The sequence below is a fragment of the Ictalurus punctatus genome, chromosome 20 (assembly GCF_001660625.3).
Source record: "Ictalurus punctatus breed USDA103 chromosome 20, Coco_2.0, whole genome shotgun sequence".
Taxonomy (NCBI): domain Eukaryota; kingdom Metazoa; phylum Chordata; class Actinopteri; order Siluriformes; family Ictaluridae; genus Ictalurus; species Ictalurus punctatus.
In genome coordinates, this window is record NC_030435.2 from 15787478 (window position 1) to 15805858 (window position 18381).

The window sequence follows — 18381 nt, forward strand, 5'->3', positions numbered from 1 at the left end:
TGATGTTCACCTAGCAGACAACTTCACCAATTTTTGCACAATCCTTTCTTAAATTTCTGCTAAATGACCTTAAACACAATGTTGTACTGACCACCTGCATTTTTGCTGCTAATTAGTATGTTATGTTTACAATTAGAAAAAAAATATTATTATAGTGTAATATCTCTTTGCACCTTATTCCTTATAAGAACTGTGTACTGGTCGGTGCTGCACTGTCCTTTACTGTGCCTATTGTCCTGTTTAGCAATTGTTGTTCTGTCGTGCGCTGTTGCACACATTTGCACACGTGCACTTTAAGTAGCCCTGTGTATGTATTTGTAGTCTTATTTAATTCTGTGCAGTCTCAAGTAGCTCTGTGTTGTTTATATAGCACCATGGTCCTGGACAAATGTTGTTTCTTTTCACTGTGTACTGTACCAGCTGTATATGGTTGAAATTACAATGACACCACATGAATTTCAAACTATTTAACATTAAACTGTTTAAATGTGTTTGTTATGCATATGCTCCAAATGACACATTATGTGTGCTTTCAGTCACTTTACTTCACTGTTTTAAATGTTTTCAATGTCCACAATTATAGGCACAAGCATCTTAATGAATATTAATGGCCATTATCAGCGAGAACTGATTGCCATATGGAATTATGTTAACTACAACATTCATATTACAACATGATTCTTAGTCATCAAAGACAGAACATGGACAGAACATGCAACGCAAGATAACAGTGCAGTGCTGAATGTGTCTATATATACAGACACACTAGTGCTAATGAGATAAATGTGAAACAGGTGACTTGAGACATGTGACATGGTGCAATAGCTGATGGGTAATCAGTTCAGGAGGGGGTCCTGGTTCCTAAACTGTACCAGATGTCCCTAAGCATTTCAGAGTTCCATTGTGTGTCATCCCTCATGGGGGCTGGATAGAGGATACTTGACATGTTCACTGAGATTCAGAAGTGGTTTAGTCTCTTCCACACCGTAGAGAGATGACGTGACATCCCTGGCCTGGCTTGAGCGCGGAACAACGGCTACTGCGCAGTAGGTGGAGCAGGGAAGTAAACCGGAGCTCTTGGCCACACCAAGAGGTGGAGCAACGTCTTCAGCTGAACAAGGATGCTGAGCAGTGTCCTCAGTTGAGCAGGGAGGCTGAACAATGTTCTCCATTGATTCAGCAGGCTGAACAAGATCCATAATAGGGGAGGGAGGCAGATAGATGTCCTTTGTGGGGCAGAGAGGGTGGGAGATGGTTTCAGCCTGGCTGGAAGGCTCCTTCTCTAGATATGCCCTGAGGGAGTACATCATGTCGAGCCATTCCCGATTGGCCTTAATCAGGGAGAATCTCCTTTCCTTCTCCCACCTCGGTTTTCCTGTTCAAAAAGAGCGTATTGCACGCTGAAAAAAAAACTGCTGCATCCATTTATTCCATCTTGCGTTGTCACAATTCGAATTAGAGGTGGATGCAAATGCAGAATATTAGTGAAACATTCAATAATGTAACGAACAAAGCACAACACAAGACTTCCATGGAACAAAGACGGGTATACGTCAAACATGGGGAAAGAAAAAGCAACGCAAGACAACAGTGCAGTGCTGAATGTGGCTATATATACACACTAGTACTAATGAGCTAAACATGAAACAGGTAACTTGAGACATATGACATAGTGCTGATGGGAAACGTCATTCCTAGTCCTTCTACGATATTACATGACAGTAAGACAGTAATACTAATTCTCCCTTTCTCTCATATACATACATATACAGACAAAAAAGGAAAGCATAAAACTTTGACCACTCAACTTTATAACATTCCCTCTTTTAGGTATGATAGTGTTTCCCTCTGTGAAATGTATAGCATTCCTGTTTTATCATCTGCACTCATGAAATATTGCAATCACACATTCAGCATTGTTGTAATATCGTGATCTTCCTTGAATATTTTTTTGATCATCATTGTATTAATAACATTGGGGAACCCCACAAAGGAACAAAATTAATTGGCTGTTAGAACTGTGTGTCATTTTCATGTTGCAAAACAACTCAATGAAGCGGCTACAGAACTGTTTCACCTCCAATCAGCTGTACAATTATGGCCAAGCCTAGCAGTTCACCTGTCATCAGTCAAATTAACTGCACTTGTCCAGTATGAGGCCTATAATATCAGCAATGTGGTCTCCAATATTACTGTAATATTATGTTCGTCTTCCGCACCACTGATATAATCACATAGGAGACCCCACATGGGAACCAAAGCCATTGGCTGTTATAAGCATGTATCCTTTTCCCCCTCCCTGTATATCCCTTCTTTATATTTCCTCCCTGTAAAGAGAAACAAGTCAGTCTTCTACACGTCTAGCTTTGAAATGTTACACATGTTTCAGTGATACTTGATCATTTAATTAGTATGAACTTTAATGCACCGCTAGTGGATCCTGACTTGACATGACTTGACAGTTACATGCCTATAACTGATGGAATTATAAGGCAACAATATATCAGTTTTCTTAGATATTTATTGTGTGTGTAAAGTTTTGTTGTTAAGACATTTAAACTCATGAAAAAAGTAGTACACCCCATTGAAATTGTTGGCTTTTTTACATATTTGAACAACAAACATTTGATCCTCTTTGAAACAGCTATTAATAAAGTTTATATATTTGAACAAAACAACAAGAAAATTAGCTTTTTCAATAACTTATTCAAAAGAAATATCAATGGAAGTGATAGATTCTTCTGTGGAAAAAAATTAAGTACACCCTTGGTCTCAGAAGCTAGTATTGTCCCCTTTAGCAGAAATAACTCCTTGTAGGTGTTTTGCACAATTGTCCACCAGGCTCACTAGAATTTTTGACCACTCTTCCATGCAATATTCTTTCAGTTGCAAGATGCTTGAGGGTGTACTTGCATGTAGTGCCTGTTTCAAATCCCTCAAAACATGTCAATGTGATTCAAATCCAGGCCTTGACTAGGCCATTCCATAACCTTCCATTTCTTCTTTTTGAGCCATTCCTTGGTGGATTTGCTAGTGTGCTTTAGTTCACTATCCTGTTGAAAGTTTCAGCTTCAACTTTCAGACAGATAGCCACACAATATCTTCAGGCACTCTTTGATATGATGCAGAATTCATAGATGAATCAATGAATGCAAGCTGTCCAGTCCTTGAGGCAGCGAAGCAACCCCAACCATAACATTTCCACCACCGTGCTTCACAGTTGGTATAAGGTGCTTCTCCTGAAATGCTGTCTTTGGTCTGTGCCAAACATGTCTGCTGTTACTGTGGCCAAGCAACTCTATCTTTGTTTAATCTGTTCAGAGCACATTATTTAAAAAATGTGGGTTCTTGGAGAGTTCTTTTTGCATCAGATGGTCTGCTCTTGGGCTGAATTTGCTGGGACGGCCATCCTGGACAAATTGGCAGTTGTTTGAAATCTGTGCCATTTGTAGATTATTTTCCTTACAGTGGAATGATGTATTTTTAAATCCCTTGCCAGGCATCCACAACCTTTTTTCTGAAGGCCTTGTATAACTATATGACTGATTTGTTTTTTGTTCATTTAAATTGTGAAAATGATTACAGAATGTCAAATTGATGTCATTTGATAGAGTATATCACCTTGATTAAGAGGCACTGTGTAAAAAATGAACAAATGTTTGCTTGTCCAAATATGTCAAAAATGCCAACAATTAGCATGGGTGTACTTATTTTTTCACATGACACTATGTGATAAATACTGTGGTCTGATTTTATGCTGATTCAATGATATATATTAAAATATACCAATAATCAGAAAAAGTCTTCTGCCTAGAGCTGTGGTTGAATGCATATATAACATTAACTCACTCTGCCAAATCCTTTCTTATACTCAGATATTGAACTTTCCATTCCCCCAACTGCAAGCATAAAGAAGAATGTTCACATTCATATTTATTCATATGTAGATGCTTAAAATACCTCATTCAATATTTATATTCCAAACGTGCAGGTGGGCACATCCTCTGTAAATTCTAATTATTCATATCAAATGGTGTGTGGTCCATTCAGTGAATAAGCTTGATACTTTCCTGTGTCCATATTTTTTTTATTTAAATGGATGACTATATGTTAGCTAGGGAAAAGAGTGCATAGTCAGTGTATTAGAAAAGAAGGGAACTGCTAGGAGATGAGAAAAAAGGATGAAAGATAGAAGAATGTGAGAAACAAAGAAAAGCAAAGTGTGTGATGGAAAAAGTAGAACAAAAAAAAGAATGGATCATGAAGATGGAGGGAGGTGAAGGTTTACTGTAGGCCCACTCAGCACCAGAATGTTTGAGAAAAGAATGAGCTAATAAATGGAAACCTCCTGAGGTATTTGATTACATCTTTACTGCATCAGACTTATGGAATGATGCAGGGAATCTAAGCCAGAAAAAAGGAAGAAAATAAAAAGTGTGACGGCACTCTGTCTGTGACCCGTCTCACTGACTATGTTCTATGAAAATCCGCTCCACTCCCACGAGCCTCCAGAGGCTTGTTTCTGTTGTCCAAAAGAACAAGCTACTATTAACATTCCTTCGTAAGGGTTTAATTAGAGCCCTGTGTTGAACTCTGGTGGAAACAAAGTAAAATACTATACTAACTATTCAAATGTGACCTTGGTTAAGAAGTTATGATTTTTGTCTCTTTTTTCTTGTTCTTGTTTATTTCTAAAACTGTCATATGTTGTACAGTTATAAACATGTTGAGCTCTGAGTCACTTGACTTCCTTTTGGTTCCTAGACTGAGCAAATTTAACCAACATGGTATCATGCTTGCAAATTCATAACAATTCATATGTCTCAATTTGTCTGTTTGAGTTTAATGGGGTTAGAGGTGGAGTTAGTGACCTTTTCATCTGACATCCATTAGTATGGAATTGAAAACAAAAAAATCTAACCACATCAACTGCTCTTGTTTAAATTTGTTGGAGATTTTGAAACTTGGAAAAAGAGGTCAACATAAAAGTCACTATAGGATGGCAGTGAGAATACTTGGGTAAGTACTTAATAACAAATTACTGAAGCCAAACTTTGCTAGCTTCGGGAAACTGGTGTAAGCCTTTGAATGGAAACCTATCATTTGTGCCATGGAAACAAAAACATTAAAATGGGCAAGTCTTCAAAACAGCAAAATAACAGAGGGACACCAGCATCAGACAGATAGAACATGAACATATCCAAGCATTTAAGATATAGGCCTAAAGGTGTGAAGTGATAGCTTGTGGTTAGTGGTTATCTTGTGGTTAAATTTTGGATTACTGATCTTCCAAATGTCATTAATATAAATGGAATATAATCAAATGTAAATATTAATGAAAGACTAAACTTATTGGAGTAGTAACTTGTTGAGTAACTTGTGTGAAATGAAATAATGAGAGAGAATGAAAATGATTCAGATTAGAGAAATCTGGGGGGAAAGGGGCAATGGGCAGGGATATGGAGAAATGTTTACTGCAAATAAAAAGAAAACTCAAAAGCTATAACCACATCACACTCAAATAAAAGTGATATTCTTCAACACGTAATGGACGACACATTAATTAGGATTTTGTACTCACATTACACAGAATCTATTGCAGATGTGCTGAATCACTACCTCCATCTGTAGCATGGAAATCTGAATACTAATGGTGATACATGACAGATGTAGATGTGTTAAGCTGTCTATTATGGTGGGTGAAGAATGGCAGAAAAAATAAACCACTTTGGTTCACTTAAACTCTTTCAGTTTCTGAAACAATTCACAGAACTGTGGTTTGAATGATAAACACATGTATAATGTATATATAACGTCATTATACAATATCTCACAAAAGTGAGTACACCCCTCACATTTTTGTAAATATTTGATTATATCTTTTAATGTGACAACACTGAAGAAATGACACTTTGCTACAATGTAAAGTAGTGACTTTACAGCTTGTATAACAGTGTAAATTTGCTGTCCCCTCAAAATATCTCAGCACACAGCCATTAATGTCTAAAAAGCTTGCAACAAAAGTGAGTATACCCCTAAGTGAAAAAGTCCAAATTAAGCCCAATTAGCCATTTTCCCTTGCCGGTGTGATGTGACTTCTTAGTGTTACAAGGTCTCAGGTGTGAATGGGGAGCAGGTGTGTTAAATTTGGTGTCATCGCTCTCACACTCCCTCATACTGGTCACTGGAAGTTCAACATGGCACCTCATGGCAAAGAACTCTCTGAGGATCTGAAAAAAAAGAATTATTGCTCTACATAAAGATGGCCTAGGCTATAAGAAGATTGCCAAGACTCTGACACTAAGCTGCAGCACGATGGCCAAGACCATACAGTGGTTTAACAGGACAGGTTCCACTCATGAACAGAACAGGCCTCACAGAACAGGCCTCACCATGGTCGACCAAAGAAGCTGAGTGCATGTGCTCAGCATCATATCGAGAGGTTGTCTTTGGGAAATAGACGTATGAGTGCTGCTAGCATTGCTGCAGAGGTTGAAGGGGTGGGGGTCAGCCTGTCAGTGCTCAGACCATACTCTGCACACTGCATTAAATTGGTCTGCATGGCTGTCGTCCCAGAAGGAAGGCTCTTCTAAAGATGATGCACAAGAAAGCCTGCAAACAGTTTGCTGAAGACAAGCAGACTAAGGACATGGATTACTGGAACCATGTCCTGTGGTCTGATGAGACAAAATAAACTTATTTGGTTCAGATGGTGTCAAGTGTGTGTGGCGGCAAGCAGGTGAGGAATACAAAGACAAGTGTGTCTTGCCAAAAGTCAAGCATGGTGGTGGGAGTGTCATGGTCTGGGGCTGCATGAGTGCTGCCGACACTGGGGAGCTACAGTTCATTGAGGGAACCATGAATACCAACATGTACTGTGACATACTGAAGCAGAGACTGGGCTGCAGGGCAGTATTACAGCATGATGACGACCCCAAACACACCTCCAAGACGACCACTTCCTTGCTAAAGAAGCTGAGGGTGAAGGTGATGGACTGGCCAAGCATGTCTTCAGACCAAAACCCTATTGAGCATCTGTGAGGTATCCGCAAACGGAAGGTGGAGGAGCACAAAGTCTCTAACAGCTCTGTGATGTTGTCATGGAGGAGTGGAAGAGGACTCCAGTGGCAACCTGTGAAGCTCTGGTGAACTCCATGCCCAAGAGGGTTAACGTAGTGCTGGAAAATAATGGTGGCCACACAAAATATTGACACTTTGGGCCCAAATTGGACATTTTCACTTAGGTGTATGCTCACTTTTGTTGCCAGCGGTTTAGACATTAATGGCTGTGTGTTGAGTTATTTTGAGGGGACAGCAAATGTACACTGTTATACAAGCTGTACACTCACTACTTTACATTGTAGCAAAGTGTCATTTCTTCAGTGTTATCACATTAAAAGATATAATAAAATATTAACAAAAATGTGAGGGGTGTACTCACTTTTGTGAGATACTGTATACACTTGTATGCATAAATTAGAGACGCACACATATACAGTATAAACAAACAAGCACATATGCACGTACACACACTTTATAATCTCTGCATTAAAAATGCATGAAAACTATATCACAGAACCAAATATGTGTGCTGTGTACGAAGCAACTAGTATGATCAAACACACATGTATCTAAAACCTGACCCTACATACACAAAACATTCAGACACATGCAGAGGGTCAAAATGGGGAGTTTGTATGTTAGGATGTTGTGAGCGTTAGGACTCTCATCCAAGTTTTGCTCTCTTACAAATGCGCACACACACACACACACACACACACACACACACACACACACATTTGGCAGGGCACTGTGCCATCTCAAGGCTGCACACCAGGGGGTAGAGAATTCCAACCGCAAGCCTTTTGGTAAATCATGACAGAGAAATACAACACCATTACACCATTATAATTCCTCTAATATCTCACACATGCATGTGCGCACACACACACACACACACAGACACACACACAAGCTACTTCACCACTTCCCTCTTTATGCTCTTTAGTGGTAGAAAACCATCTGCTTTCAAAACATTTCTGTTGTGTTTTCACAGTTATGAAGAGCACTTTTTTCAGAAGAACTGGAAACATCAGTCCTTACTTCAGTGTTCCCTCTAATGCCACCAAAAACCAAAGCCCCACCCAAACACACATGCAAAGCTAGAAAGCTTGATTTCTAATGCAAGAGGGATACCTTTCTGAATTTATAAGCAACATGGTTGACAGGCAAGCAAAGATGGCTCCTTGTTCTGATTGGTTGGATATTGGTGGTCTACATCATTTGCTTGTTTGTTTTTCCTCCTGTTTACAGAGCATGGGGTGTCATGGAGAATTGTGTTTTTCTTCTAAGCAGATTTATTTTTTGACAGCAGTAAGAGAAAAGAACTCTGCATATTATAAAATACTCTAACTTAAAAATGATTGAACCCTCCTTTTAAAAAAAAAGTTATTTTAAATTACAGTGGGGGAAATAAATATTAGACACATCAACATTTTTTTTTTCAGTAAATATATTTCCAATGAGGCTATTAAGATGAAATTTTCACCAGACATCATATTATAATATGAGTATAAACTCAAGAAATCTGGAAATATAAAGAATTCACAACATTAAAAAGTCCATAAATACAATAAAGTTATGTTAAGTGGAATGACACAGGAAAAAAGCATTGAACACGTTGATATGGGCAGATAGTATGGCCTTAACGCTCCACGGCAAGGTAACGCAAGGAACCAGCTGAAATCCATAAGCAATTATACGTCCTATCTGTGCAAATTAATATTAGCTGGGTTAGTAAATTGATGATCTATAAAAAGGCTTTTCATTACCAAGGTGTCACACAAGAAACATCTCATGATGGGTAAAAACAAAGAGCTCTCCCAAGACTTTCGGAACCTTATTGTTGCAAAACATATTGATGGAATCGGATACAGACATATTTCAAAACTTCTGAATCCTCCAGTAATGGCACCATTGGGGCCATTATCCACAAGTGGAAGCAACATCACTCTGTCATCAATCGGCCATGCACAGAAGCTCCTCGCAAGATTTCTGACCAGAGAGTCAGAAGAATCGTCTGAAGAGTAGCCCAAGAGCCAAGGACCACTCAGAAAGAGCTCCAGAAACACTTGGAAGCAGCAGGTGCCATCGTCACAGAGAAAACAATAGGCAGTGCACTCCAATGCTCATGCTCAATCTGCAAGACTCCATTACTAAAGAAATAGCATGTTGAAGCTTGTTTAAAGTTTGCTAGAATTCATTTGGACAAGCCTATGAAATACTGGGAGAGTGTAGTCTGGACAAATGAGAGCAAAATTTAACTTTTTGGCTGTCATACTACACGCCATGTTTGAAGAAGAAATGGCACTGCACATCACCCTTAAAACACTATACCAACAGTGAAGCTTGGAGGTGGAAGCATCATGGTGTGGGGCTGTTTTTCATCACATGGTACTGGCAGACTTCATATAACTGAAGGAACGATGAATGGAGCACTTTACTGGGAGATTCTTGAGAAGAATCTGCTGCCATCCACCAGGATGATGAAGATGAAATGTGGGTGGACCTTCCAGCAGAACAACTATCCAAAGCATACAGCAAAAGAAACTCTCAATTGGTTTCAGAGGAAAAATAATCAAAGTGTTAGTATGAGCCCAGTCAATCACCTGACTTGAATCCAATTGAACAAGATTGAAAGACAATATATTTAGAAGAATGGGCTAAAATCACACCTGAATACTGTGGCCCATTAATTTCTTCATACAGGAAGCATCTTGAAGCTGTCATTACAAACAAAGGCTTCTCCACTAGTATTAAATAAATTTCAGTTAGCACGTCATTCCACTTTATTACACATAACTTCATTTATGGAATTTAATGTTGTGAATTCTTTATATTTCCAGATTTTTTGAGTTAATACTGATGTCTGGTGAAATTTCATGTGAATAACCTGACTGGAAATATATTTACTGAAAAAAAAAAAAGTTATTTTCCCCACTGTAATTTAAAATAACTTTTGTTTAAAGGAGAGTTCAATGATATTTAAGTCAGAGTATTTTATAATATGCTATTTTATAATATGCTATAATATGATGTTCTTTTCTCTTACTGCTGTCAATAATTATTTCCCCCACTGTAGCTGGTCATTTTTATTAGAAAGGGGAGATGCTTAAAATTCAGGGGGAACTTGGCCAATGGTGAGTGCCTGCATTAACTTTATTTAGAATATTTTTAGGCATGTTAGCCTCACTTAGGCCAATTTCTATGAATCACTGACAGTCATTTTTCTTTGCGTCTTTCATATATTTTTCTTTTCTTTTCACTTTCTCTTATGTTTTTCCTCTCTCTCACACTGTGGCAGTGGCTCAATCTCCAAACCAGGCATAAAACAAGTCTTAAACCTTTCAGCACCTTAAACTCTTCATAACATAATTGACGTGGAAAAAAATGAACACCAGCATGTACAGTTTCATCTATGTTTAGCTTTTGTAGGAAATAATGGGACCTATGGACAAACTGAACCCATTATTGGGCTGTTCATGTGCCAAGGCAACCCACAGAATTCTCAAGCCAATTAGCGGCATTGTGCGGAGAAGCTCTGCTCTTATTCCTCCCATGCACGATAATGTACACGAATGGCTTCACTAACTTCAGCTCATATGTGCCAGAAAGAACGTGTCATGGTTATTCTGTCATTTGTGGCTTTAGAGCTCTGGACTTGATTTTCCAAATGAGTTAAAATTCATTTGCATTTGCCTGGACCACGTTCACAAAGAACAAACAGGTCTCAATAATACATTGTGATCCAAAATTATGATGCCAAGTTAAAAGGGAGGGAGTAAGAGAGAGGGAGAGAGAGAAATTCAAAGCATTCAAAACCATTTCCAGTCATTGACATTATCCTAAACTGTACTTGTTTGGCATATATATATATATATATATATATATATATATATATATATATATATATATATATATATATAAAAGAGAGACAGGAGGGGAGGAATTGAAGTTTGTTTGAATCAAATAAACAGCTGGTAAGACTAGAATAAATGGCAGTTTGGCAAACTACTATGGACACTAAAAATTTGTTTGTCCTTAGTGTGATTTGGTCTCCTCCCTGCTGAAGCATTCCATATCGGCCAGTCACACACTGTCATTTGAATGACCTCTAAAAAATTCAAGCAGGACAACCAAGAAAGTTTTAATGATTCATGAGTCCTTTTAATACAATGCTACAACTTTTCCCCAATTTGACTGGCTGGCTTTTGAGACTTCACTGCTACTTTAATAACCCACAACCATTTGAAATTTGACAGAACACCAAATATATTACATAAGAAATGAGCACAGGCAAGTGCAGTCTTCTGGTGAATAATCTCATTTAATATATTTTACTATTTACAATCTTGTATGCTATATTTTAGACTAGACTACTCACATATGTAACATGATTTTTGCATTTCTCCCCCATATTGGTTTGAGAATGTAGGAATGAAAATATGTTTTTCTTGGTTTATTGTTTTGTTTGACCTGTTTTATGAACATCTCACTGAAACACAACAATGGAAACACTGTCAGATTCTAAAAGAACACTGGGTACCAAGTAAACAAGTTCAAATTCTGTCTTACTCACAGTAGCACTGATCCTGGCTTCATGTAGCTGTGCGTACAGTATGGCCTCGTTGACATGACCTCTGACCCTGAGCAGGGCAAGTTCCACGCTGTGCTCTCCAGCTACGGTGTGAGTGAGGTCCTCCAGGATAGCCACATAGTGCCTCCATGGCATGTCTAACTCTGCCACATTTGCCAGGCATCCACGCATAACATTGAGGCAGAACTCGGGACAAGGACGTATGAGGGTTAACCCTTGACAATGTGGGCAGTATTGCATCTTCAGAAGTGCTCGGGCACACTCATTGGTCAGAGGTGCCACTTCTGTGACATTCATCAAGTCTTCACCCATGACAAATGCCCTGGTTAGTGCCCTGGCTGCCTGCATGGCGTCTGCCAAATCCTCAGCCATGGCTTGAGCATGATGGCCAAATGGATTCACATCCTGCCGAGTGGCACGGAGGCATTCAGAGAGGTTGTTATCCTCAGCAATGCCCGGCTTGATGATGTGGCTGTGGACTAGCGGGAAGAGGTGGTCATAGAAGCGATAGACAGCAGCATCCACAGAAATGCTGGCGGTGTCCTGGATGAAGTTGGAAAGACTGGAGAAGAGGGAAGTTACATGGGGAGCAATTCTAGAAGACAGAGAGGTGAAGGTGCTCTCAAAAAGTGAGGTCAGGTGACCTTGGGAGAAAGTGAACAGAGACTGGTACGTATCTGCATGGAGAGAGAGAGAGAGAGAGAGAGAGAGAGAGAGAGAGAGAGAGCGAGACAGAGAGAGAGAGAATTGAAAGTAAGTTGGACTTTGAATTGTTGAGAATTGTCAGAAGTGTTAGTTCCTGGTCCAATATTATCACATGAATATCTTTTCAAATTGTAATAAATAATGGGAACTTAGAAAACAATTTTCTGATATATTACTGACAGTTTCAGTGGTTGATACTTTATTTTTTATACATTAAAATTATTTTTAGCATTGAACATTTTTTCAAAGGTAGTAATGTTAGGGATATACCAAAATAGCTGCCTAAGTAGATAAGATCAGCAATGATTATGACTTGGGTAAATGAGACCATCCACAAAGGATGTGAAGACAGCAAAAACTCCACTACCACTTGGAGTGAGTATGTATGTATGTATGTATGTATGTATGTATGTATGTATGTATGTATCTATCTATCTATCTATCTATCTATCTATCTATCTATCTATCTATCTATCTATATATCTATCTATATACATACACAGGTGCATCTCAAAAAATTTGAATATCATGGAAAAGTTCATTTTTCCCATAATTTAATTCACAAAGTGGAACTTTCATATAGTCTACATACATTACACATAAAGTGAAATATTTCAGGCCTTTTTTGTTTTAATCTTGATGATTATGGCTTGCAGTTCATGGAAATCAAAAATCCAGTATCTCAAAATATTATAATAAAAAATTTATAATGCAGAAATGTTGGCCTTTTGAAAAGTATGTTAATTTATGCACTCAATACTTGGTTAGGGCTCCTTTTACACAAATCACTGCATCAATGCAGCATGGCATGGAGGCAATCAGCCTGTGGCACTGCTGAGTTATGTTCCATAACTGCTGTTATGGAAGCCCAGGTTGCTTTGATAGCGGCCTTCAGTTCGTCTGTATTGTTAGGTCTGGTGACTCTCATTTTCCTCTTGATAATTCAGGTCAGTTAAGTTGGCTGGCCAACCAAGAGTAATACCATGGTCAGCAAACTAGTTACTATTACTTTTGGCACTGTGGACAGGTGCCAAGTCCTGCTGGAAAAGGAAATCAGCATCTCCATAAAGCTTGCTAGCAGATGGAAGCATGAAGTGCTCTAAAATCTCCTGGTAGATGGCTGCATTGAGTCTCGACTTGAGAAAACACAGTGCACCAACACCAGCAGATGTCATGGCACCCCAAATCATAATTGACTGTGGAAACTACACACTGTACTTCAAGCAGCTTGGATTCTGTTCCTCTCCATTCTTCCTCCAGTCTCTGGGACCTTGATTTCCAAATGAAATGCAAAATTTACTTTCATCGTCCCCATGATTTTGGTTGTGTGTACTGAACCAGACTGAGAGATTAAAGGATCAGGAAACCTTTGCAGGTGTTTTGAGTTAATTAGCTAATTAAAGCTCTTCTCATGTCAACATTTCTGTATTATATGTATTATATATATATATATATATATATATATATATATATATATATATATATATATATATATATATATAAAAATGATAACTCAGTTTAGAAGAAGGTGGTGCTGAGGTGTTTCTTTCGCTATTCCACTATGCACACACGCACACACACGCACGCACACACACGCACGCACACACACGCACGCACACACACACACACACACGCACACGCACACACGCACACGCACGCACACACACACACAGAGACACACACAAGCAAGCACAGATAAGCAAACATACATGCCCAAACTTGTTTTTTGTTCAATGGCCAGTTGGTGTGACCTGTCTACTCAGCTGTGCTGCAATGCCCCATCCACCTCCTTTCACACATAGACACATAGTGCCGTTCTCTCCTGGGCTACTGATGTCAGATTAAAGGCATGTTAGCAGATGGAGAAACAGCAGCAACTGCAGTGAAACTTAGACTGAACACCTCACACTAACACGCAAACACACACGCATATTACAAACACATATGTTGATACTCCAAACATGAATACAGATTAAAGTATATATGCAACATCAACACATACACATACAGCATTGTGCCACAGGGTAAAGCAATTCTGGAAAGAGAAGATGAAATAAAAATAAAAGCATAATTTGCTTCTGTTTATAACATTCTCTTACATACACTGTCAGTTCTCTAGGGAAATCCTTTGTACTGACAGTAATGCAGTACACATAAAACAGAAGTTTATGCTTAATATTTTTGTTAAATACTGTCTATAAATCTACTGTATATGCATATACACAGCAACTATTTTAATAAGAACACCTGTACACTTGCTTTTTCATACAATTATCCAGTCATGTGGAAGCAGTGCAGTGCATGCAAATCATGCAGATACAGGTCAACAACTTTGACTGTGGCATGGTTGTGCCAGACAGGCTAGTTTGAGTATTTCAGAAAATGCTGATCTGCTGATCTTCAAGCACAAGAGTCTCTAGAGTTTACAAAGAATGGTGCAAAACAACAACAAAAATAAAAATAAAAATAAAATAAAAAATAAACAAGTCAGAAACACCTTGTTGAAGAGAGAGGTCAGAGAAGAATAGCCAGATTGGTTCAAGCCAAAAGGAAGGCTACAGTAACTCCACTAACCACTCTTTATGACCATGTAAAGCATGTAGGAGCAAAGCATTTCTAAAACAATAATGTGTCAAGCTAGAGATGGATGGGCTACAACAGAAGGAGGATTCATCAGGATCCTCTCATGTCAGCTAAGAACATGAATCTGTGGCTTTTGTAGACACAGGCTCACCAAATCTGGGCAGTTGAAGATTGGAAAAAGACCAGGCATGTCTCAATATTATGTCTTTAAACTTCGAAAATACTGACATTTTGCAGTTGGTATAAAGGGGTATAAAAGGATATCAAAATGTTTAGGTACATCATTTCCAATACTGAAAAACACAAGTTAGCAATGGAAGAAACTGACACAATATACTCACAAAATGTTTGCATGTGGGGGAAAAAAGCTGAAAATAAACATAACAAACATAAAAATAATCAGACTCTCTCTCACTCACACACACACTTTATCTTACTATCCTTGTGATGCCCTTCCACAATTATTAATCAAGCTAATTAATGTTATGCCTACACCCAAATCTATCCATAACCTTAACCTCAGTAACTTATAGAAAACCTTTTGGTTGGTTGCTTGCTTGCTTGGTTTGTTTGTTAAAATCTGTAAGATATTCCTATTATAAACACCACCCCACAGGTGGGGACCAAGCCATTGCACTTTAATGTGCTGACCTAACCTGAATAATCATTTAGCTGATATATGATTAAATGTGTTGAATCTAATTGGAAGAAATCAAATATTATCAAATGAAATGGCCTCTACATTTATTCTATTTCCAGCGCCCCTAAATCCTATGTTGCTTGGCACAGAGGTGATGAGAGATTTATGGAGAAGACTGCAAAGAAAACAGAAAATCATAAGTGTGATTAAAGAAATATAGAATATAAAATGGCATGAAGGTTATTACCAGCTTCGTTTTTGCATGACACGGTGAGAGGTTTTGGAAGGATACTGTAGAAGCTAACTGCACATGAGGTAGAATGTGCCACGCTAGAGTTTCAGAGGGCGAACTCATGCCATGTGAGAGGGTGAGAGAGGAAGAGCAAGGGAGTTGGGGAGGAAGGGAAGGGAGGAAGAGAATGCACACTACATTACATAGGCTTATATGCCAAACTGCCTTCCCAGTAACACGTTTTACATGTAATTACTGACAGAGACTGACATTTACCATATGCATGTGAGCACACACTCTTTGACTTTGACTCATTTCCTCTGCCCTCGCTACCAAGCCTGTTTCATCTGGTGTTCAGTCAGAACTCTTCCCTGTCAGTCCAGTCTTTCCCTGTTGTTTTTGGAAGGAATTAACCTATAAGCGAGTCATAAATCACTGAAAGTTCTTGCTTAAACTTTTTTTTAAGAAAGGTTAAAATACTGTAACCGGGCTTCACTGAACCTGATACAGTAAATCAAAACTATTAAAAGCATACAGTATGAAGATGAGAACTGCAATTATTGAGGTAACAACCAAACATTTTCCCAAATCAAACTTTATGAACACATTCATGTTCCGAACAAGCAATTACATAAAACTAGGCAGACCTAGTTTTGCTAGACCATGTCTCTCCTATCAGCAGTGCAGAAAAGTGGCAGTAGGGTCATTTGCAGACTTCATTGAGTGTGATCATATGGTTGATTGCTTTGTTGCATTGCTACAAAGTGCAGTTTCAGCATGTGTGTGAAAGCAAGTGAGAGCTTATAGATAACAAGATTTTATGGAGTGCTTGTGTTTTAGTTGTTCAGACAGCTTATTTCTCAGTATAATTTACTTGACTTGACTTTTTCTCTCCACCACAGAAATCTTAATGCCATTTCAGTTGCATTGTTTGGACCCAGGACCAGGTTCGCAGGCTGGTGGTTAGGAACTACTGATTTAATATACTCAGTATTTAAATGCATTTGAATGAGCCTTTATTTTTATACTGCTGCAGACAGAGCATGCACAGTTCGTATTGCATGAACCACTGAAGGTGAACACTGGCTCAGCATTCTGGAAAAAACCTTATTCTATTCAGTATTTGACAAGATTATGTTCCAGCAGTTCATTATTTATATTTGTAATGAAATGTTGAAACAGAGTAGGCCTTATACTATAAATCTAAATACTTTCAGCAGAGACTGAGCCTGTGTGATCAGCACCTTAGTGGAGATGACCATTTTAAAGTGCCAAGTTTCGTTTTAGATAAATGAAGCATTAATTCAGCAACAGTGCTGCTAGCTGTGCAAATGCATAAGAGCAGAGCCTTCAAAGAGGCTAAATTTACTGTCTTGTAATTGGTGGTTATACAGTTTCTTAAAATGCCCCATAAAATACCTTTGCAAATTACTAATCTCTATAATCAAAACAGAGCAATTTTCATATGCCCGCACTCTCATCTGGGTTGGTCAGACTCACCATATAATTAAAGTAGTTAAACAGATGGGGAGAAACCAAACTTGCTTAAATTGAGTCAATCAATAAGTTCCTGTCTAAATCTAGACATTGATAAGTTTTCCTATAGATCCAGAAGTCTCATTCTTTCTGGATGGGAAGAGGGGGAGCTGACAATTCATTCTGCCAGCTCACATAATTCAGCTAATCAGAGTCCACTCCACTATGGAAGAGCTGAATACAGTACATTGTTTCCAGATGCCAGTAAGGAATGCTTAAGGCAATCCGATATACAGTATGGAATTGAGACAAGAGTTGCTGCAAATTAATGATGTAAATAAATATTAAAACAAATAGCTGGCACACTATTATTGTTGTTATTATAATTATTATTGATTTTTTAAAGAAAGTTTGACAGAAATCTGGCTGTGACTAGAGGTCATGTTGGGCTGGGCAGAAGGACAGAATGTGACCTTGTGTAAGGGTTTTTACTCTTATGTAAGCAATCAGATATGAAGCTTGCAAGACAAAGAGAAAACTAAACGATTGTTTTAACCCAACTGCTGGATTATACACATTGAGTAGTTTAGTTGGGTTATTTTTTTCATTATTGTTTTATTTTGATAACAACGCAGTATGTTAGGTTCTCATGGAGGGATTTTACATTTTAACAGTCTAGCTTGTAATGGACAGAACTGCTGTTTCCTTGTAAAGAACAAATAACTTTACTAAATAAAAAAAATAAAAAAATAAAAAATAAAATAATAATAATAATAATAATAATAATAATAATAATACACAAGCTCAACAGTTGGGTCATTTTTAACCCAATAGGTTAGGTAAAGAAACCTTCCCAATGCACATAATAGCATGGTTCATATTTAATTTGCATGTGGAGCACTAAACAGATACAGGTACATATACATGTACAGATACAGATAGTGGCATTGTGTTACACTTGTAGTGCAAATAAGAAGTGCTGACAGAAGTTTAATGACAGTGAAAATATTCCACGTTCATTGTAACGTTTGTATGAACAAACGTCACTGACTTTCCCTCTGCATAACTGAATTCACGTCGATCCGAGAC

The 18381-nt window shown here is 38.2% G+C and overlaps 1 protein-coding gene across 9 annotated transcripts in view; it reads right to left on the bottom strand.

Moving 5' to 3' along the window:
• gpc5c (glypican 5c) overlaps positions 1-18381 on the bottom strand; it is a 143225-nt gene that overhangs the window by 83464 nt on the left and 41380 nt on the right. For all 9 annotated transcript variants that reach the window (XR_008393054.1, XM_053673546.1, XM_053673544.1 and 6 more), the window contains exon 3: positions 11639-12333. Coding sequence is in view for 8 of the 9 variants with exons in the window: in XM_053673546.1 (XP_053529521.1) it covers positions 11639-12333 (695 nt within the window). In the remaining variant the exon portion in view is untranslated. The remainder of the gene's footprint in view (positions 1-11638; positions 12334-18381) is intronic.